The 24,006-nt window shown below is 38.9% G+C and overlaps 1 protein-coding gene across 1 annotated transcript in view; it reads left to right on the top strand.

The window, feature by feature from the left end:
* LOC127440209 (A disintegrin and metalloproteinase with thrombospondin motifs 7-like) overlaps positions 1–24,006 on the top strand; it is a gene marked incomplete at its 5' end in the record, with an annotated part of 96,811 nt that overhangs the window by 24,914 nt on the left and 47,891 nt on the right. Inside the window, 7 exons of the mRNA XM_051696678.1 lie at positions 4,009–4,153; positions 14,782–14,874; positions 15,021–15,166; positions 17,888–18,057; positions 18,337–18,470; positions 21,316–21,436; positions 21,991–22,235. Coding sequence (XP_051552638.1) covers positions 4,009–4,153; positions 14,782–14,874; positions 15,021–15,166; positions 17,888–18,057; positions 18,337–18,470; positions 21,316–21,436; positions 21,991–22,235 — 1,054 coding nt within the window. The remainder of the gene's footprint in view (positions 1–4,008; positions 4,154–14,781; positions 14,875–15,020; positions 15,167–17,887; positions 18,058–18,336; positions 18,471–21,315; positions 21,437–21,990; positions 22,236–24,006) is intronic.

Raw genomic sequence — 24,006 nt, 5'->3', positions numbered from 1 at the left:
CAGAGAATCTTTATGCACTAACCATGAAGGACTGGAAAAATCATAAAAAATCATTGGTTAAAAGATGTGTGAACCCCTGTAAAGAAGAGGGAGTGAGATTCAGAGCTGCTTGGCCACCGCTCTAATTTTTAGTTCTTGTATTCCCATTTCATTTCACTCTTAAAGCCATTTTACCTCATTTGAGAAATAACATTAGCATAAAATGGGCTGAAGTCCAATTTTGTGTGATTGCACAAATTGGCGTATTCATTATAACGCTGTAGTTCCTTGATTCTCAAGTTTAAGGGAAGTTATTTGGAAGTTAGTTCATTGGAACATTTCTTGACTGCATCTGCCACTGGGTGCTTTATTTGTCATGTATTTTACTCCCACAACAATCTGCCTCTGTCTTCATTGACCTTTGTGTGTGTGTTGCCAAGAGCAATGCGAAAGGCTGAGATTTCCAAAGAAAGAACAAGGCTGTGTTGATTCTCCTATCATAGTCATGCCAGTTTTGTTCCCCTTCTTATGGAGCATATTAGACAGAGTTTGCTTGCTGCAACTTGGCCTTGTGAGTGAAATGGGGGGAAATGTTGAACACAGCAGGCAGTGCCAGGATGTTACGATATCTAGTCCAAGCGGCTCTGGTGAGAACTACAGTTGAAGTCAGAAGTTTACATACACTTAGGTTGAAGTCATTTAAACCCATTTTTTAACCACTCCACAGATTTAGCAAACTATAGTTTTGGCAAGTCATTTAGGACATCTACTTTGTGCAACAATTGTTTACAGACAGACTGTTTCACTTTTAATTGACTATATCACAATTCCAGTGGGTCAGAAGTTTACATACACAAGTTAACTGTGTCTTTAAGCAGCTTGAAAAATTCCAGAAAATTTAGACAATTAGCCAATTAGCTCCTGATAGGAGGTGTACTGAATTGGAGGTGTACCTGTGGATGTATTTTAAGGCCTACCTTCAAACTCAGTGCCTCTTTGCTTGACATCATGGGAAAGTCGAAAGAAATCAGCCAAGATCTAAAAAACAAAACAAAAACAAAAAAAGACATCCACAAGTCTGATTCATCCTTGGGAGCATTTTCCAAATGCCTGAAGGTACAACGTTCATCTGTACAAACAATAATATGCAAGTATAAACAACATGGGACCACGCAGCCATCATACTGCTCAGGAAGGAGACACATTCTGTCTCCTAGAAGTGAACATAGTTTGGTGCGAAAAGTGCAAATCAATCTCAGAACAACAGCAAAGAACCTTGTGAAGATGCTGGAGGAAACAGGTAGACAAGCATCTATATCCACAGTAAAATGAGTCCTATATCAACATAAGCTGAAACACTGCTCAACAAGGAAGAATCCAGTGCTCCAGAACTGCCATAAAAAAGCCAGACTACAGTTTGCAAGTGCACATGGGGACAAAGATTTTACTTTTTTGGAGAAATGTCCTCTGGTCTGATGAAACAAAAATTGAACTGTTTGGCCATAAAGACCATAGTTATGTTTGGAGGAAAAAGGGTGAGGCTTGCAAGCCGAAGAACACCATCCCAACCGTGAAGCATGGGGGTGGCAGCATCAAGTTCTGGGGTGCTTTGCTGCAGGAGGGACTGGTACACTTCACAAAATAGATGGCATTTTATATAACATCTCAAGACCACAGTTAGGAAGTTAAAGCTCGGTCGCAAATGGGTCTTCCAAATGGACAATGACCCCAAGCATACCTCCAAAGTTGTGGCAAAATGGCTTAAGGACAACAAAGTCAAGATACTGGAGTGGTCATCACAAAGCCCTGTCCTCAATCTGATAGAAAATTTGTGGGCAGAACTGAAAAAGCGTGTGCGAGCAAGGAGGCCTACAAACCTGACTCATTTACACCAGTTCTGTCTGGAGGAATGGGCTAAAATTCCAGCAACTTATTGTGAGAAGCTTGTGGAAGGCTACCCAAAACATTTGACCCAAGTTAAACAATTTAAAGGCAATGTTACCAAATACTAACAAAGTGTATGTAAACTAAACTTCTCTTTCTTAATCTTGAATCAATAACCAACTGGTCCCAAGGTGATTTTTATGGACATGTCCACCAACTTAGGCAATATACATTATGTGTTGGGTTATTGCATGCCAAATCAACCAAAATTCAGGAACATCCCAAGCTGACATTTTAGATGTTGTTTATTTCTTAAAGAAAGATACACATAAATGATTAAATGAAAGCCAAAATATTAAATGCCATCGATTAATCCATTATTTTGTAGAATAACTATTGTCACCTATGATTTTGAAGCATAACTACATAAAAAAAAAAAAAAAAAAAAAAAAACCCTTAGAAAGGTGTCAGCATCATTGCTTTATTTTACACACATATAGGTCTATGACTAAAATCAGTTGACTTCAGCACACCTCGTTACAATATATGTCAACGGTGTGTGTCCAAAAATGGGAAAAATACTTTTTTTGCTATTTCTTTTTTCCAAAGTTGCAGTGCCAGTAGTATTAAAGATATTTTAATATCCTATTAGATTCTGGTTTAGAACAAGCTCTCCTTTTTATATCTTCAGCCAAGTCAACTCAGCAGGAATAAAATATTTTTGGGCTTTTAAAAGCAAGTTTGCTGCAGCATGTATCCAATTAGCATCCGTGTCAGTTCTGACTGCTGTGTGTTTCCCCCCATACATTGACATACATTGACTTTGCTAAAATAGTAATTTATTTAGTTCACACATCTACCACAATTACATGGTTAGAATTCTTGGGTGAAAGAACTGATTTTTGTTATAATTTGTAGGAACAAGAAGGGCCTCCAGCAAAAATGAAATAAGTGATATTAAGAACAGCGTTATCTAAATGGCAAGACATTTCGTGAGTGGTATATTTAGATATCAGAGGCTGTGTCTCATTTGGAAGGCTGCGTCCTCCGGAGGTCGCATTTGTCGGCCGCATACATCATCGAGGCTGTCTCGTTTCATAAAAGCGAGTAGGACACTACGAAAGCAGCCTTCGAATGCGACCTTCTTTCACGGGAATTCGGAGGATGCATGAGGTGTATCCTTCGTGGGCACTCACAACCCACAATTCTTTGCTTCAACGGAAATGTCTAAAAAAAAATAACGCCAATTTGCACGTAAATATGATGTTCAAATGCAAGGAATGTTAATTCCCAAGTTGAAGTACCTCAGTAGATGGGTGCAGAGTATATAATATGTATAATTATATTAATATATCATTATAATAAAGTATTAGACTAAAAGTACACCTGTAAAATATATATTTTTTTCTCTTTACATCATTATAACTCTCCTAAAACGTACCTCATGCATTCCCTTCTAAAGGGACTTTGTTCCCTTCGCACTCAAAGCGCTCGCGCTTGTTAAAGAATGGCGTGCTGTCATAGCAACCATGTTACGTTCCGTTTCCTTTTGTCCTACGAAGGCCGTCTCATTAAACGAGATTTGTTTAAAGGAGGACGCTCGGTATACTGCAGCCTTCAAAGGACGCATCCTTCCTAGCACGCAGCCTTCCAAACGAGACACAGCCAGATTACTGCAGTCAGTAGGCTGCAACCAGATTGGTCAATTGGTACTCACTCTCCCTTTGTTGGAGTTATTTGATTATTTAATGTAAGAATTATGCATATTGACAGAGGAGGAAATGTATCCCCCTGACTTTTTAAATTACCATGCCCCTGTATTTAAAAGTTTCTTAGTAGCAAGTAAACTTTATATTGATTTATATCCTATTCTCTCAGGCTGATATCAAATTTCAGATTTACCTGCCCATAAGCACCAATGAAGAAAGGTGAACTGTAGTTGGTCACTTTACATGTTGATCAGACAGTCTATGCCTTTCTAAGTTCTTGGCTAGAATAAGCTGCAATGTGAACCAGACTTATTCCAATAGTCAAAAGTCAGGCTACACAAGACTAGCCTTTATCCTTTATTTAATTGCACAAAAAACAGAAACATTTGCCTGAGTATTTCCTGTATAACACATGTTTTTGTAATCTTCTGCACAGTCGAGGCTGGGGCTGGTGTCTGGATGACCCTCCTGTCAGGAATGAGCTGGAGATGCAGTCTGCTCCTCCCGGTGTGCTGTACAGTGCTGCTCATCAATGCAAACTCCAGTACGGCTCCAGTTCACTGCTCTGTGACGACATGGATGTAAGATATTCCTCTGTTTCTATGCATTTATGTTTGTAGATTTACATTTATGCAATTGGCAGTCACTGTTATCCAAAGCATGGTATACATTGTATCAGTATGTGTTTTCCCTGGGAATCAAACCCATGATCTTGGCATTGCTTGCACCATTCTTACCCAGTACCAACCAAATACCAACATGCAGCTGTAAACAAATACAGGTAGGACTGAGGTCAGTGTACACAAGTGCAGGCAGAGGTCTTAAATTATATGTTTAAGATATAGATAGAACGAGACAGTCTGAACCAAACATCTACTGGTAACTGTGAAATGCATATTGTAACCTAATAAAAATATAAGTGCTTCCAGATATAAGTGCTTCCACTGAGACTTCAGTGTCATCTGGGGCTTAGCCCACCGGCCATATTATAATATGAAAATAAAAAGAATCCTTCCTTCCATGACTTAAAAAATGGCCACCCTACCTGTCAAATAATACAGTATATTAAGCGCAACACTGACACCGGTTCAGAACTTTATATATGCAAACGTCAGGCGCACAGTAAACGGATCAAACACGTTTTAATTTAAATTGCAGAGGATCAAAGCGAGAATGACAACTTGTCGGCTCATTGTTCATTGTGCAGAAATTAACGCCAACAATAAAATCAAAGTAATTTAACAATTTAAATTTGCAATTGTCATTTTATAATAATATTTTGAGAATAAAGTAAAAATTACGGGAATAAAGTCAAAGCATTATGAGTTTAAAGTGGTAATATTTTGAGAATAAATTGAAAGGAAAGTGATGTGGTGGACAACAGCAAAGTGGAGCGTCTGAGTTTTTACATGCAACACAACTAACCAGGGAGAAACTTAGCTATGCAATCGAGCTGAATTTGTGGGAAGTTTTTGCGAGCTCTCTGTTCATGAATGAGGTGTGCATTAGTACAGCAGTTTTCAACATGTGGGCGCCTGTCAAGGGAGGCGCGAGATATAGGCTCGCATTCAAGTGAAGCAAAAAATAATTGGAACTGCAGTGAATTATATAAGTCCATATCAAGATATTGTATGTGGTAACACCCCCTGAGTTACAGTATTGTTTAGAGGAAAACCCAATAACAACGCAGAGCGGAACTGCTGGAATCTGTCTGGTTCTTTCTCCTGAATAAATTAAATTTCCTACATAACTGCTGCAGAGTCCGGATACTAATAACTCTGTGCTGATGTGCCAAAATACCAAGGATTTCTTTAATGCATAAATCCTATCCTAAAGTATGATTTACATCCTCCACATCCATCTCTTGCATTAATGAATTCTGTCGTTGTGATAATGACACTCTGTTTAGCCTAATATTGAGATTTTTTTTTCTCTAATATTTCTACTTTATTCACACAATATACTACTTTATTCTCAAAATGCTATGGCTTTATTCTAATAATTTTGACTTTATTCTCATATGAAATTTAATATCATAATGCTACAACTTTATTCTCATAATTTTGACTTTATTTGTAAAATATTACAACTTTATTATATTTTTTTATTTAACGTGGCAATAAAATGTGATCGTGGGATCACCAAGTAAAGTTAAAAATAACTTACATTTTTATAAACGTATCTCGAAACACCTGCGTTGGGTTTCATGACTTTTATTAAACATGATTCCAGGTTGTTTTTAACAAAACAAAGCTTGATAAATGGTAAGAGAGTGTTTTTCCCCCCCCTTTTGCTCAGGTGTGCAAACTTAAGTACAATAATTTGACAAGTTCAATGTCATTTGATTTTAAACCATTTTAAAGGCTTACAGGTCACTGCTGCTATTTTAAGTTGCATTTGAGGAAATTCCATTGCAATAAACATTCTTTATTCCTGCATACCGACTCACGATTAAACCCGAATAACCGAACAAGATGACTGCCGCATGCATTCAAATCTACATGGTGTGGGGATTGTTAAAAACAAATGAAGATTAGAAATGAGGCTTAGAGATGATATATTTAGAAATAAGGCTTGCATATTAAAACCTCAGTGCCTCTGATACAGAAAAGCTGCATCCCCGTGAGAGAAAAGAGTAAGCTCCCACACGAGGCATTCGTAACAATTTGTCTGATGAACTTGAGCACGAACAGCAGATAAAAGTCAAAGTGCGAACTGTCAATTAAAGTTGGGCTCACTGATCGGAATTAATTTACATTTGCAGCCAGAATTGAAGCCTGACTTGTTTCTTTTGTACCCTGATATAATGAACATTAAGCCTTACTTTTTTTTTTTAATTCAACACGAAAAAACATTCGGGGCTATTAACAAAAGATCCGGGGCTTCAGCCCTATCAGCCAGGGTCTAACTTACGTCACTTAGTGCTTCACACCATGAAGCCAAAATTCAAATGGTGCTGACTCCAGCCAGGTCTCCTAAGCAACCAAATTGGCCCGGTTGCTAGGGAGGGTAGAGTCACACGGGGTAACCTCCTCGTGGTTGCTATAATGTGGTTCGTTCTCAGTGGGGCATGTGGTGAGTTGAGTGTGGATGCCGCGGTGGATGGCGTGAAGCCTTCACATGCGCTATGTCTCCGTGGCAATGCGCTCAACAAGCCACGTGGTCTCAGACACGGAGGCAACTGAGATTCGTCCTCCGCCACCCGGATTGAGGCGAATCACTACACGACCACAAGGACTTAAAAGCACATTGGGAACTGGGCATTCCAAATTGGGAGGAAAAAATAAATAAATATATAAATTCAAATGGTGCTGGAAAATCCAGCTAAAACCAACTTCTTATGGTTTTAAATGGTTTCAAGCTGGTCCAATCTGGTCAATTATGGTCACTAGCTGGTCCAAGCTGGTCTACACTGCAAAAATTAAAAGATACTAAAATGCACTATTTGGGGTTCTCTTAGAAACGTACGCTTAGTTCTTTCAAAAATTCTAAAGAACTCATAAGGACTTTTAGCAGTTCCTTCAGTAACCCCATCATAAGGAAAAGGCTTCAAGGCTTTTGAAATATATCTTAAAGTTTCTTGAGTAGGATGTTTGAGGCTCTTTTAAAGGGTGTCTGGAGGATCTGCTGTGGGTTCTGCCAGTGTGGAAGCTCAGGAACCCCAGATGCTTCCCTCGAGACTCTTAAATGCGTGGAGGAAGACAGATTTATCAGTATTTACTGATACATAGTTCAAGATCACTCTTCAGCCTGTGCAAAATTTGTCTGTAATGGAGTTTGACACAGTTTAAGTGGCGAGACACAAGTGAGTGGTTAAAACTAATTGAGCAATTTGTTTCAATAGCTTCTGCTGCAAAGCCAAAGCTAGGAGAATAAAGATGGCCATGCACAAAGACAAACACCTCTGACAAACACCTTTTTAAACACTCACAGTTTTACACTCCAAAATTAACTTGTTGACACACTTGACAATAGTAGGTATCAGTGCTAAATGGTCGTGAAACTAATGCTGTTTTTCATTAGTACACAAGGAATATTTTATATATATATACGATTTGATTTGAAGCACTCAAATCAGTGAAGGTCAGACTGTCAGTCTTACAATCAGATTTAAACAATGTTACAGTTTCTAATAAAGCTACTGGCCAAGTGGTGAGTAACCGTTTTAGTTACTCTCCAAAATAATTTGTAATCACATTTTAAACTTGGCGAGTGGTAATTTTGAACCTCGGTTGCAATACTTTCAAGAGTATTAGATGTTTCTGAGTATATAACCAGACTAACAAAACCACTTTTGGCTAACAAGTCCAGCAAATTACATCAAATAACCCAATTAGATGTCATTTAGATGTCGCAACCCAATAACCCTGCTAAAAAAGAACAGCATGAATTTTTAAGCTGGTCCATGCTGGTTTATGCTGGTTACTTCTGGTGTAATGCTAATATAGCCAGTGGATCAGCTTGATCTTATAGTTGAAGCTGGTTTACCACGTAAGTCTTGCTTGGTAAGCTATTTAAAAAGCCTGGTGGGGACACCAAAGGCCTATTGCACGTAGCTAGTTGGGGAAAAAAAAAATTGTTTTAGGGTAAGTTTCAGGATAACAAAACCAAACTGGTTTAGACTGGGTTCAGCGATCTCAAGACGCTCACTGTAAACGTTCTCTGTAAACTCAGAGTTTGATCCTGAGTTCGTGCTGAACCCTGAAGTGCGTGCGCATGACATGAATAAGTGACGTTTGCCACGAACAGCCAATGCGTGAAGCTTGGAAAGAGCCATATTATACTATCTTAATATACAGGTCTAATATATAAAAATGTAATATTATTCAAAACTCTTTAAATATTTATATTTCCCTGTGAAGTGTGCTTTAATTTGGAGCCAGAGATAGAGGGGGAGTGACTTTATTGCGTCAGAGTTGTCACTTTACTCACAGCTGATTGGTTCAGTATCTGTTTGTGATCTGTAACCCAGAATAAAACCAGCTTTGGAGCAGGTTAGCCATGAAGCATGAGTTGCTATGGCAATGAACACCCGTAAAAATGGACCCGCCTTCTTGAGATCGAAAAAACCGAGTTTGCTCAAACTAAACTCAAACTTACCTGGGTAGCTACTGAAACCGGCTTCGTGCAACGGGCCTCAGCACACCAGGAAGCAAAACACAACATATGCTAGTGACCTGATGGTCTTTTCAACATGGAAGTCTGTTGAGGTGCCCGTCTTCTGACTGAGACCTGAATTTGATCTCATTAGGAAACTATCCCAGGAAGCAACTCATGCCCATGGGCCATCCAAATCTGTTTCTCACTGCCATATTGAGAACAGTAAAACACAAAGATCCAGTACTTCAAACACCCGGGCCTTTTAGTTTGGCAACACTCTGCAGGAAGTGAGTAGGGCAAAGACCACACACTCAGTCTCTGCTTACATCTGTACCAACTAATTCCCAGCAGAGCTGTTTTAGGAGATGTCTTTACAGGAAAGAAAAACACAACAATTGTATAGCTGGTTTTTCGTTCCAACTTGTGACAGTGGAGGTATATAAACTTTCTGCATATGTCATCTAGTAGTATCCCTCCTGACCACCACAACAAAGCTGACCGTGCAAGCATGTAACATTGGAGCAGTGTAGTTTTGCTTTATCGCAGAAATAGCAAAAATGCGTTGTGTAAAATGCTACCTGGGTAAAGAGAAATGCTTTAAACAGACAACTTCATCATCCTTATAAACACCTGTTACATTTCTCATCTCCATCGCTCTGAAGCTCCATCTGACGTATACATGTATTTTCTATGCCTGTGAATCAGTCCATTTCAATAATATTAATTTAGTAGGCCTATGTACTGATTTACGTAATATAAATAGTATATGAATAATATACAGTACATACTTAAAATGTCATCCTTTTAACTATCTTTAATATGCTCTATTTTCCATAAACATCATAACTGATTTAGCAATAAGGTCCCCTCTTTCAAGATTCTATTATATCTATTATATTTCAGTGCATTTTGTTAACATTAATCTGATAAAAACTGACTAAAATTCTTAGCTGACCCAAAAATGACAATTCTGTCATAACTTACATACCTTTTTTTTTTCTCCCCAATTTGGAAAGCCCAATTTCCAGTGCGCTCTAAGTCCTCGTGGTGGTGTAGTGACTCGCCTCAATCCGGGTGGCGGAGGACAAATCTCAGTTGCCTCCGTGTCTGAGACCGTCAACCCGCGCATCTTATCATGTGGCTTGTTGAGTGCGTTACCGTGGAGACGTAGCGTGTGTGGAGACCCACGCCATTCTCCGCGGCATCCACGCACAACTCACCATGTGCACCAACGAGAGCGAGAACCACACATAATAGCAACCACAATGTGACTCTACGCTCCCTAGCAACCAGGCCAATTTGGTTGCTTAGGAGACCTGGCTGGAGTCACTCAGCACACCCTGGATTCGAACTCGGGACTCCAGGGGTGGTAGTCAGCGCCAACACTCGCTGAGCTACCCAGGCCCCCATAGCTTACATACCTAATGTTTTGCAAACCCATATGACTTTTTTTTTTCCTTGGAACACAAAGGAGATGTTAGGCAGAGTGTTAGTCTTAGTCACCATTCACTTTCATTGTATGGGAAAAAGATGAATGAAAGTGAATGGTGACTGGGACTAACTTTCTGCCTAACATTGTGTTCCATTTGAATTTCTGTCTTATATGGGCTTGGAACAACATGAGGTTGAGTAACCATGACAGAATTTTAATTTTTGGGTAAGCTATTCTTTTAACAACCTGTTTAGGTCTTTGTTAAAGGTATTTGCCAAGAGCAACCATATAAATGTAAGTCGGTACACGATTGCATCATGTCTTCCTGGGAAACGAGTGACTAATTGAGAATATTGCTTCTGAATAAATAATATTTACACCAAAATTGAAAAAAGTCATCTTGGATCTATACTGACACCTAGGAGGGATGAATGAGTCATCATTCAAACGCAATAGTTTTCAGTTACTAATGCCAGTGTAAAAATTCACTATTCACAATCAGCCATGAATAATTTAATTAATGAGTTAAACTGTCCAAAAGCAGGGCAGTTACTGACATTAAGTGAGTAGTTTTCGGCTGGTCATGTGATCCTATCATGGCAGCCCCCATGAGAGGACCCTCTCCTTGTAGAATAATACAGCTTTTATAATGTTACTGATATGACTGGAGTCTTCATCTCATGTGAGTGGTCTTGATTTTATATGTTTTTTTTTATTATTATTATTATTACTTTTTATTTATTTGTTTCAAAAGCTTTTTTTAATGAGTGCACCTATAAACTACGGTAGTTTAGAAAAAAACTAGATATGTAAAGTAGGGCGCCTGGGTAGCTCAGCGAGTAAAGACACTGACTACCACCCCTGGAGTTGCGGGTTCAAATCCAGGGTGTGCTGAGTGACTCCAGCCAGGTCTCCTAAGCAACCAAATTGGCCCCCCCAAATTTGCTAGGGAGGGTAGAGTCACATGGGGTAACCTCCTCGTGGTCACTATAATGTGGTTCGCTCTCGATGGGGCACGTGGTGAGTTGCCACCTGGGTTAAGGCGAGTCACTATGCCACCACAAGGACCTAGAGCACATTGGGAATTGGGCATTCCAAATTGGGGAGAAAAGGGAAGAAAAAAAAAAGATATGTAAAGTTAGTATATAAATGGGAAAAAGGAAGAAAGAAAGATAGTCTGTGTCGTGTTTGGTAGATGTATGGGAGAAACCCTAATCCATGTCTGTAGAATAAAGGCCAAAGTATACTGCTTGTTTGCAAAGCAGTTTTAGTGTGCATTTGTCAAGCATGTTTGTATTCGCTCGCCATCAAAAGAGTACTCTTTGAAAGGCAACGCGGTCGAAAGTGTGTGAGACAACCCAGAACACGTAAAAACTAAGTATACCCGAGCCTTAAGAAAATGTCAGCTTTGTCAAGCCAACATAACTAGGGTTGGGTCATGATGATCAACTAGTCTTCCAACAACTGGCTAGTCGATGAAGGAGGTTGGCTACTTTATCTAGATTTTCTTTAATATTATTAATGTGCTGACAGCATATTGTACTTTAGCTGTTAGACAGTTTGCATGCTAAAACCATCTCAATAAAGTTAAATTCATCCCTATTAAAACACCTTTGCTTCATCCATACACATTCAGACAGTCTTTAGCCATTGTGTGGCATCTTGCGTTGTCTTTTTAGAGCACCGCCACGGTGTCGAGTTAAAATAGTCCAACTTTTTGAAACACTTCTCGAGGCCTAGTTGTTTTTTAAAAGCAATAACGCACCTTATGTACAGTATATGCCTCCTAAGGCCAGAAACATACTGTATGCAATTACGCTTATGTAGATGCGAGTGCTTGGCCAACGTCTTGCCAACACGCGGTCCAGTTGAACATACATAACACTCTTGCATGGCTAGAGTTCACTTACTAACGTAGAGTATTTTTGGCCTTAAAAATGCATTTGACTGGGGTCAATTTAACCTGAAACCAGCCTAAATATACAGGGCTTTCTTTTGACCAATCAGTTGACTAATCATTCATGTACCCTACTAGTCAACTAGTCAATTTTGAAAATATGTAGTTAATTAGTTTTGCACATCCTTAGAAAATAACAGCCTATCTGGTTTATTTTTGGCGTCCTGCAAAATTAAAATGGGGAAAAGGGCATCAGATTGCTGAATTGTTGTTTAGAGATGTCAGCGTACATCAGTGATATGCTCTTCGCTTTCTGCAGCAGCTTTTGGCAGATACTTAGCATCTTTCAATTGCTGGCCAAATGTCACAGACAAGGCAAAAGAGTTGGCCCTCAGTCGTGGGGTCACAGATAAGCGAGGCTCCAGTTTTCTTATTAGAGTTACTGTTCGAGAAATGAAACCAGAGGAAATTGCAGAGTTTGAGAAATGCCGTAACATGAAAGTCTTTGTGCCTGGTGCAAGGTTCGCTTATTAGCTTCAAGGTTTTAGGAGATCATCAAATGTTATTAGAACAATTTTCATCCAATTTCTGAGGGAAGGAATTCTACATGATTTCTCAATTCTGTTCCCAGTTCTACTGAGTGGCTTTGCTGTCGACATACGCAGCTACCTTCTAAGGGGCCGGTCACATGAATGCATTTTTGCATGCATGCGCTGGATGGACGTCTTTGACCATTGCACCGTGTCTTGCTGTTTTTTACAGCATTTTGCAAAAGAGCGTCACGTTTTTAGATGCCGAGTCAAGTTAAAAAGAACTTTTCATAAAAAATAAAAAAAAACACATCTCGAGAGAGCTGCATTCCGCTTTATTCATTGTGCTACGTCTAGCTTTTTTTAGTGCAAGCACTCATTCATTGTGAACGTCTCTTAAGGCACCATCCTAACCGTCATGGAATCTCGTAAGTGACCAGTGTGTAACATGTTCGACACAAACAGTGCTTCTAAGTACAGAAGAGAATCAGCTATCACCTGCTAACACTCACACTTCATTCCAATAGAGCGCAACAGTCTGGTTCCCGAAGTAATAATCCATTCATTTTTTGCATGGAGGAAGACTTTTAATGATAACTTATATAAACCTTTAAATATAGACTTACCGTGAGCTCTGAGGTTGTTAATCGATGGTATATGGTCCTGTTGAAGCCATCAGTCTGCATTATTTCAATAGTGGATTTTCTGGTGAAGAACTACACTACCCATGATTCTGAAGGAGAAAATCCACCAACCAGAGAATGGCGGTGAACAATGTGTGCCAAGCTTTGCAGTGACCGCCCATGTGAATTATGGATTCGAGTCAGTCTCCCTACACTCTCAAACTGTTTGTATATTGGCAGATATCTGAATATTTGACAATATAATCAAAATATATTGTTTCTATATTTATAATCAACAACTTGAAATAAATAGTTTTATATTTTTCCATCTGTATATTTTTTCCATTTTTAATTTGATTACATCATTTGCAATGTTGCATGGGATTGTAGATTATTTCCTCTTTAAAGGGATAGTTCACCCAAAAAAGCAAATTCTCTCATAATTTGCTCACCCTCATGTGTGTATGACTTCCTTTCTTCCGCAGAACACATTTGAAGAAAAATAGAAAAACATCTCAGCTCAGTAGGTCCTTAAAATGCAAGTGGATGGTGATCAGACCTTTTGAAGCTCCAAAAATCATAGACAGTCAGCATAAACATCATCGAAACGACTCCAGCGGTTTAATTAATTTCTTCTAAAGTCTAACAATCACTTTTGGTGCAAAAAACATCAATATTTAAGTACTTTTTAACTATAATCCAATCTTCCGGTAAGCTTCACGAGAGGGTGGAGATCATGCAGTCTCTCGGGTGACGTGTTCGTGTTGCCATGTTACGGATGCAATCTCATGTTCTTCTCTCAGTTGAGACATCCAGGACAAGCACACAAATGCACCATTGTGAGTAAAGAAACAGATAATCAGTTGTAATCAGTGCTGCTCTTCCGGATGTGTCGCATATGCGTCATTTCTCACGTGTCTCCCGTGCCAACACGATAACATAATACGCGCATATCGCTGCTGACCGGAAGCGATCATTTAGAATTAAAAAAGTACTTAAATGTTGATCTTTTTCCTCCGAAAGCGATCTTATCACTTTAGAAGACATTAATTTAACCGCTGGACTCATGTGGATGATGTGTATGCTGACTGTCTGTTCTTTTTAAGGCTTCAAATGTCGGATCAACATCCACTTGCATCTTAAGGAGCTACTGAGCTGAGATATTTCTCTAATTTTCTTCAAATGTTTTCTGGTGAAGAAAGTCATACACACCTGGGATATCATGAGGGTGAGTAAATGATGAGAGAATTCTCATTTTTGGGTGGACTATCCCTTTAAAGACATTAAGCACACACGTCTTGTACCTTTGTCTTTTTGTCCAATTTTCAAATACTTTTTTGCTTCAAATTCAAGTTTGTATTGTTGTAATTCACCTTCGGAGCTGGTTGATTTAGTTAATGGCTTAGAACTGTTCTATGAAGGATTTTATGAAATCCCTACAGAAGAAAAGAATGGGAAAAATACTTCTGGAACCAAGAAAAAAGTGGACAGGCACTGGAGTATTGATTTTTTTTGGTTTCAAAATGTCTGTAATTCGGTTTGACGTTTAAACTGTATTAAGTCTTGAACATATTAAATGTGTTTCAGTGTTTAGAAAATGTGATTCTTTGTTATTCTTTCCTTTCAGAATATCTGCAGCACCCTGTGGTGCACAGTGGATTCAACCTGCCACTCGAGGATGGATGGTGCTGTGGATGGGACCAAGTGTGGTGAGGGCAAGGCAAGCCAGGCTTTCTTTGGCCACTCATTCTAGGCTTCAATTTCCCTGCAGGAAGTTTACCACACTTTGAAGTTCAACATTTTGTTCTCCTTCCCAATCCCTTGGTCTCTGACTCACTGAATGTCCTGTCTTTGTCCTGTTGTCAGTGGTGTTTTGATGGGGAGTGTGTGGCAGTGGGTTCCCAACCTAAGAGTGTGAATGGAGGCTGGGTATCATGGAGCGGTTGGTCCGACTGCACCAGGACTTGCGGCGTAGGAGTTCAAAATGCCCAGAGGGACTGCATCAACCCTGTGTGAGTTTCCTTTTATGATTTCGGTTTTCAGTTCCAGAAAAAAATAAAGTTCGCTCTCATATTACTTAACACCATAAACCATGAGAATAGCTATTTTTTATAATACCAGTATGGGAAAGGATAGCATGTTTATAGTTGATTTGGACAATTAAGTGATTGCATTTATTTTTCACCAGCATTTTTAACTGATCTCATGAAAATTATGTGACTGTGGCAACATTTCTGCAAATTATATTATGTGGTTTCTTACACGTATTATGGCACTTGTGCAAAAAGCGAGTTACATTTTCTCCCAAACAGATAAGGTTAATGCTCTGTCAAGCTTTGAATCAACCTCCCTACCCTAAACCTTAAACTTAAACCTAACTAATAGTGTCATAAAAGCAGATGTGACATGAAAAATGCAATGGCTGAAGCAACCACGTCATTTTGTGGTGCTTCTATGACACTTTCGGCTCATGTGTCAAACCCCGTTCCTTTGCATCACAAGTGCAACACTCTTATCAGTTGCAGTTAAGCTACTGTGCAATTAGATCACGCCCTAACAAGCTTGTAAATGTAGTCTGTTATGTAATGTAACCATTAAAATGTATCGCCTTACAAGTCATGCACTGTATTAAAAGTGTTTAGATGTCATAAGATAGCATTGTGTGAGGAATAGGGCAAAAAGTAAGTGTTTATGGACTGATAATATGCCATTTACTTGTGAGTTGTGTGAAATGTAATAAAAGTTGTTGTTTTAGCGCCTCTCGTGTTTTTCATAAGGAAACTTACGCAATACGTACAACGAATTGTTTGAATCCACTGTTTTTGGTTAGGAACAATGGATTCCTATGGCACTATTCACACTGGGTCTGACAAATCATCCGTCAACAAGCAGAGAGCAGAGCTTTTTATCATTTTTCCAGAGTCATTGCTTCTGCACACTCCAGCGAGTTGGTGGTGCTAATCAACTGGCAAACATCGCCATTGGACTTGCAGTTGCTGATGAGTGTACACCCCCCCGAAAATTCAATACTTAAAACGAAATAGTTGCAGTTCATGAACCCTTTGTACTACAAACATAAACCCATCTGTTTCCAAAATATGTGAATAAATTCTAAATGTGCATGAATATAAAGACACTGTCTCGGTCTGTCTGTCGGTCTGTCGGCCTGTCGGCCTGTCGGCCTGTCGGTCTGTCGGTCGGCCGGTCTGTCTGTCGGTCGGCCGGTCTGTCTGTCGGTCGGCCGGTCTGTCTGTCGGTCGGCCGGTCTGTCGGTCGGCCGGTCTGTCGGTCGGCCGGTCTGTCGGTCGGTCGGTCTGTCGGTCGGTCGGTCGGTCGGTCGGTCGGTCGGTCGGCCGGTCTGTCGGTCGGTCGGTCGGTCGGTCTGTCTGTTGGTCTATTGGTCTGTCGGTCTGTCGGTCGGTCGGTCTGTCGGTCGGTCGGTCGGTCGGACGGTCGGTCGGTCAGTCGGTCTGTCTGTTGGTCGGTCGGTCGGTCGGTCGGTCTGTCTGTCGGTCTGTCGATCGGTCTTGAACCTGGAGCATTCCTTTAATTCTGTTTCAAGTTACAATTCTGCATTCTAAGAGGTATTCTCAGTTAAATTCTGAATGCTGCACAACCCTTGTTTGTGGGCGTTTAGTTTTGTGGAAATTATTTCATGGATGAAATAATCTTTCATTTCACAGTCTTTGCGGTTCTCACAAACTGTTCAATGGTGAAAAAAATCTGAAACCATTCAATATCAAAAAGACTTACTAAACCAGGGTCACAGGATCTGGTCCTAATGCTCAGAGTTTACGTATAACCATTTTACTGTATTTGGCTTGGATTGTGATTCTCTGTCCTGGAAGATGAGTTACAAGTATATTTTGAAACCTGGAACTGTTTATAGAACTTTGATATGGCCCATTTGTGAATGAATCTCTAAGATGTTTGAATTGTTGGAATGTATGTGCATCATATTTCACATGAACATTTCAAAAAGGGAAAAGTTTCTGCTACTACAGTATCCTTTTATTATTACTTTTCTGTGCTTCTTAACACAACAAATGCCTTTCTTAAAAGAAAGAGAGAAAAAAAATCTTCAACTCCCCCTGTTTTTGACCTGAAAATAATGCACAAATAAAATGTCTTAAAATGGTTGCAGTCCATGACTCCTGTGTAATAAAGGCATACTTGTGAGTCAGATGGCAGTGTACTTAGTGCAAATAATAAATAAAGCAACTTGACTTAAAATAGTTTGAAAAACGTACAATTTATTGCAAACTGTGAAAGTAAAATTTTTATAATAGTATATTTTGTCATTTTTAAATGTTTCAGCATTTAAAAGCAAGGCAAATTTATTTATATAGCACATTTCAGACACAATGGAAATTCAAAGTGCTTTATAGAGAAATGATACAGAGAATTAAAATAAAGATACATAAAAGTCATTATGGGATTATAACTCAAATTTAGAGTTCATGAAACATTTTCAAAGATTTTGTCAGATACATTTTTTTAAGGGTGACTCAAAAAGAACAACTCAAGCAGAGTGTTAAAGTGTTAATAGCTGCTCTGACAAGGGAATCATGTCATTGCAAAACACTCTACTTTTTTTAGACATGTTGCAAGCTTTTGGCTAAAGATTTGACTGCATATTTTTTGCATTGGTTTTTGTGGTTATATCAAAAAATGTAAAGTTGCACATACAAATTTCAAATGACTAGGTTTTATGCATTTGCCCTGGTTTTTAGACCAAAATATGGAGGTAAATACTGTCTCGGGGAGCGGCGTAGATATCGAACCTGTAACCGTGACCCCTGTCCTCTGAACCAGCCCAGCTTCAGATTCATCCAGTGCAGCCGCTTCAACACAGTTCCTTACAAGGGAAAGTTTTACAAATGGATACATGTGAATAACAGAGGTAAGCATATACTGCTGTGTGTGTGTATGTATGTGTATATATATGTGTGTGTGTGTGTGTGTGTGTGTGTGTGTGTATGTATGAACTGAATAGCAAAATTCATCTATTTTGCTGTCCTGAATGCATGATTACATGATTATATGGTTAGCACTGTATTATTTGCATCTATCTTTGTTTTTTTTCCTGCTGTCTGTGACCCTATCAGAAACCAATTTTAAGTTGCAACCCATGAGTAACTAAAGCAATATTACAGCTTGGTTATGTTTGTGCCATTTGCAGTTAATCCATGTGAACTGCACTGTAGACCCTTGAACGAACATTTCTCAGAGAGGATGCTGGACACCGTCATAGATGGAACACCTTGTTACGAAGGCAGTCACAGCCGTGACATTTGCATTAATGGCATCTGCAAGGTTGGTAATGGCTTGACCCCTCTTTGCAAAGCCTCAGACTGTCCTTGTAAATTTCAGCTTGAGTGTCATTTTAATTGTAAAGCTGTCAGCGTGAGTGTGATTCCACTTTGAAACAGCACCATAAGAGGCACACAAAAACAGTAAGGGTGTCAAAACACGAAAACACCTCCGCAAACAATCTGCCACCTTCTGAGCCAGACTCGGACTTTATTCAGGCTAATGTAAATATCTGATCTGGTCCTTGCGTGACCTCAGCCGGAAACTCACGCACATGCTATTGTTTAACACAGAGGAGGAAGCTGTTGTTTTTGTGCTGTTATTGTTACTACAGAGCTCTTTCTTATAAATTAAATACTCATAAGAGTTAAATATTTAGTCTACTACATACATATGTTTCACAAAATCTTAATTATTAGCAGGGCTTGCAAGGCAAGCACCTATTACTATTGCTCATGCTTAGGGTTATAGATTTGATCAAACCCCACACCATAAGTATCAAACCTCATCGTGTCCCGCACTGTATGTACTTCAGACAGACAGAATGATGCCTCGTATCATGCAGCTTGTTGAGTAGAGATGTGCTATTACCTGCACTTCGAAGTATTCAGACTACATTTTCTCCTGGTGTACGATAATATGGGCCAGTACCCCCCTAACAACCACCTTGCAACACCTTAACAACCTCCCAGAATACCCTAGCGTCCACATAGCAACACCCTTTAAACCATCTAGAACACCCTAGAATTGTGGCAGCAAGTTTTTCATTTGAAATATTGGACAATTTAAAATCTATTTTTGGTAACACTTTGCAATAAGGTTCCATTCGTTAACATTAGTTCATGCATTAGGTATCTATCACGTTTTGTCTGACAGGACCGTGGCATTATCTTGTGTTTCGTTGTCTGTCTTTGTGTGAGCGCACAGTTTCGGTTGTATTGCCTCGCGATGTACGCTCAGGTTTCGTTTAGTGTGAGAATTCATGGCATCGCTTTGTTTGGTGTTGCTACACATTCTTTCGTCTTGTTTGTCGGTTGGCATGGGCATATAATGCCTTATTGTCTTGGCGATGTGCGCTCATGCCATTTGGGTGTTTTGTTGTCTGTGAGAGCATGTGGCTTTGTTTTGTTTCTGTATCGCCGCGTGTCTCTCTGTCTTACGTCATACCCCGCCTCCTTGTTTGCCCATTATTAGTTTATTAGTCACACCTGCCCTGTCATTTTAACCTGTTGATTTCTCTCCCTATTTTATTCTCCTTGTGTTTGCTGTCCAGTGCCAGTTCGTCTTGTTTGTTCAGTCGGTGTTGGTCTCGTGTTCCAGTCAGTCTAGTTCGTGTCTTATCAGTCTGGTTTCCCATCCCTGTTCGGTCCGGTCGGTCCTGGTCCCTGTTTTGTCTGCCCCAGCCCCTTTTCAGTTGCTCTGCCCTGGACTTGTTTGTTTCCCCCCTTGTGGGAGTTTTAGTTTGTTTTTTGATTTATTTTTGTATATAAATAAATTCCTTTTTTTTTCACTCTGCGTTTGGGTCCTGAGCTTCATTCTCTGCAATTGTGACAGTATCATGAACAAACTATTAACAATACATTTTTTACAACATTTATTAATCTTAGTTAATATTAGTTAATAAAAGTGCATTAACTGATGTTAACTAATGCAACTTTTGATTTAAATATGTATTATTATATGTATTATTATATGTTTTAATTAACAGTAATAAATGCTGTAAAAGTATTGTTCATTGTTAGTTTTTGTTAACTAATGTTTTTAACTAAGGTTAACAAATGGAACCTTATTGTAAAGTGTTACCCTATTTTCTTGCTCCTCTTTTCCTTTTCATTTCCAACAAGTCAACACTGGACATATATGTAAATCTTCTCCATATGTCAGCAATTTATTTTATTAAAGGGGTAGTTCACCCCAAAATGAAAATTCTGACATTTACTCACCTCGTGTTGTTCTATGACTTTCTTTCTTCCATGGAACACAAAAGGAAATGTAGACAGAATGACAGCCTTAGTCACCATTCACTTTCATAATATGGAAAAAAGATGCAGTGGATACAAGCAAATGGCGACTAATCATTCTTCCTACATCTTCGTTTGTGTTCCATTGAAGAAAGAAAGTTGCAGAACAACATGAGGGTTAGTAATTTCATTTTTGGGTGAAATATTTTAAAGGGTTAGTTCACCCAAAAATGAAAATTCTCTCATCGTTTACTCACCCTCATGCCATCCCAGACATGTATGACTTTCTTTTTTCTGTGAAATGCAAACAAAGATTTTTAGAAGAATATCTCAGCTCTGTAGGTCCATACAATGCAAGTGAATGGTGACCTGAACTTTGAAGCTCCAAAAGCAAATAAAAGCAGCTTAAAAGTAATCCATATGACTCCAGTGGTTAAATGTCTTCAGAAGCGATATGATATGCACAAAGAATGTGAAGTGCCAAAAACAAGAGAAGATCTCATAGGCGAGAAGAGCGCTTTGGTTTGAAAGTGGAGATTTTATTAAGAAAGGACTTAAATATGATCTGTTTCTCATGCACACTTATCATATGACTTCTGAAGACATGGATTAAACCACTGGAGTCGTATGGATTACTTTTATGCTGCTTTTATGTGCTGAGATATTATTCTTCTAAAAAATGTTGTTTGTGTTCTGCAGAAGAAAGAAAGACACACATCTGGGATGGCATGAGGGTGAGTAAATGATGAGAGAATTTTCATTTTGGGGGGAACTATTCCTTTAAAACCTTTGAAATGGATTTGCACAAATCTGGCATTTAAAATAATCCATACACCTGTCAAAATGAAATGCTTTCTATTTATGCGATCTATCTGTTGATGTTGCAGAACATTGGCTGTGATAATGAGATTGACTCAGATGCTGTTGAGGATCAATGTGGTGTATGTCATGGAAATGGTTCCACGTGTGAGACAGTGAGGAAGACCTTTGAGGACAGTGAAGGGCTTGGTATGTAAAATTTGGCCACATCCACAATAATCCGTTTTAATTTGAAAGTTACGTTTTCAGTTTCCAAAGAATGCAGTAAAGGTGAGCATTTTCAAACCGTTCTAGTGTGGATGTAGCTAAATCAATGCATTTTCCAATGAAAAAGTGTTATTGTGGACTTGGTCTTACTTTCTTCCTTGGAACACAAATATCCTGGCTGCTCTTTTCAATGCAATGAAAGTGAATGGTGACTGGTGCTGTCAAGCTCCAAAATGACCAATAAAAGCAGCATAAAAGTCATCCATACAATTTGTGCACTTTATTACAAGCCTTCTGAAGCCATTCGATAGCTTAATGTTAAGAACAGACTGAATTTAAGTCGTTATTCACTGAAAATCTTATTCGCTCTCAAATCTAATATGGCAACGACATGAAGGCGAGCAAATGATAACAGAGTTTTCATTTTTGGTTGAGCTATCCCTTTAAGTAACACACTATTCATATTGTGACATTATATATTTGTCCTTTTGTTTGTTTATTTGTTTGATGAAGCGGGGGTATTTTTTGTCTCCCAGGCTATGTAGACATAGGCCTAATTCCAGAAGGTGCACGGTACATCCGTATTGAGGAAGTTGCGGAGGCTGGGAACTTCTTGGCATTACGCAGTAATGACCCTGAAACATATTTCCTGAATGGGGGCTGGACGATCCAGTGGAATGGGGAATACAAGGCAGGAGGAACAATATTCACTTACGAGAGGAACGGCCAGCTGGAAAACCTGTCTTCCCCTGGACCAACCATGGAGCCAGTGTGGATTCAGGTACTAACTCCTGAGTAATTTCCATGGTTGTTGTCTCAAGCACTGCTTGCAAAAGCCTAGCATTTTGCGTTAATGGCCTCTATTTTCATCAGTCCAGAGTTACATCTGATGAAGTACTCTACGTTTGGCACATACTACATTTTATTCAACAGATTAACTCGCCCACATATGCCTGAAATGTGTTATAGATTATATATCTCTCATTTGTTGCAAGGAATCTAGTCTCTGCTTCAGACGACACACCCACACACCGCCTACGGTCTGTTCACTGAGCGCCTGATGCATATTGCACACAAAACTGGAAAACGCTTGTGAAGATCACAAACTCTATTCAGATTGACCGACTGCATCACTGCAGGTTTAATAAGTTTGCTGGGAAACAAAGTAATTTTTAAATAATATCATGATGATATTATAAGCACTTTTATAGAAAGAATAATCATTGCATTTGATAAAGTTTGTCAGGTTAGTGGCATCAAATCTTTGAAAGATATTTTTTGAGAAAAGTTTAGTTGCAACACTTAGTTGCAAGGAAACTAGATATTCACAAGTGTGTAGTGTAGTTTCCATCTGCGAAATAATACGAACAGATGCTGTATTTTGATCACAAACTCTACACACATTTCAACTAATTTCTTTGAAAACAGTTTGCGGAGTCTGCTGTCTGTGATACGTTTTTTTTCTGCACTCGGTCTGTTGTTGTTGTATATAGATGAAATGCTATGAGAGAGAGAGCAGGTTGGATTATCCAGAGAAACTTTTGAAGCTTCAAATACAATGATGGGCAACAGCCCTATACTTTATGAATAATTCAGCCTACAAATTTCTCCTCACTCAGAGCCTTATCTGCTTATGTAAAGACAACAAAAAAGAAATCTACCCATATGAAATTCTACTTCTTTTTTGTGTATGCTTAGTTCCTTTTATCTCTGTCAGCAAGAGGTAAGTAAATATTTAAACTGAGAAATTGAACATTTTTATCTGACAAGGTATGTGAATGTAAAGGCTTAAAGTGATTAGTTTACAAAATATTTAAATTCTGTCATCATTTACTCACCTTCATGTTGTTCCAAATCCATATCCGTCTTTTTTTTTTATTCTGTGAAAATGTTAGGCACAATGTTAGCCTCAGTCACCATTCGCTTTCATTGCATATTTTTTTCCATACAATGAAAGTGAATGGTGACTGAGACTGTAAGGTCCTAACATTCTGCCTAACATCTCCTTTTGTATACCAAACCTTTGTGAGAAGTAGCTTCATAATCTTTGTCAGTAACACAAAAGATGAATGTATCATTTAAATCCAGAAAGAAGGCTATTTCAAATATTAAGTGGACTTAATGTAGTCCTCTAATGATTAAACTTATAAATAAGTTTGTACAAGTTTGACATCTGTAAGTTTGATTAATTAAAGGAAATATGGTGGTCATGCTTTTTATGAAAGTGCAGACATGGTTTTGGTGATGTAGTTTAGTGCGGGTAGCAGAGAGGGGCCATCTAGATAAAGGGTTTCCTCCTACAGAGCGATCCAGAGGCCTCTGGCACTCGGCCCGTGTGTGGATGTTTGTAGCAGCAGGAGGCAGACAGATGAGATCTGCTCCCATAGTAAAGTCCCTCTCTTATCCCTCTCTGTGTTCTTAGATCCCAAATTACCCAAAATTAAGAAATTAACTTGCTGGACATACAACATTTCATTTTCCAGAATGCCTTCATATCAGTATATTTATTAAGTTTTGGTACTGTATGGTAAAAATAATAATAATAACAATAA

Source organism: Myxocyprinus asiaticus, chromosome 1, assembly GCF_019703515.2.
Source record: "Myxocyprinus asiaticus isolate MX2 ecotype Aquarium Trade chromosome 1, UBuf_Myxa_2, whole genome shotgun sequence".
NCBI lineage: Eukaryota > Metazoa > Chordata > Actinopteri > Cypriniformes > Catostomidae > Myxocyprinus > Myxocyprinus asiaticus.
Note: the sequence above shows the minus strand (reverse complement) of the source record. Positions and strands in the feature narration are given on the sequence as shown.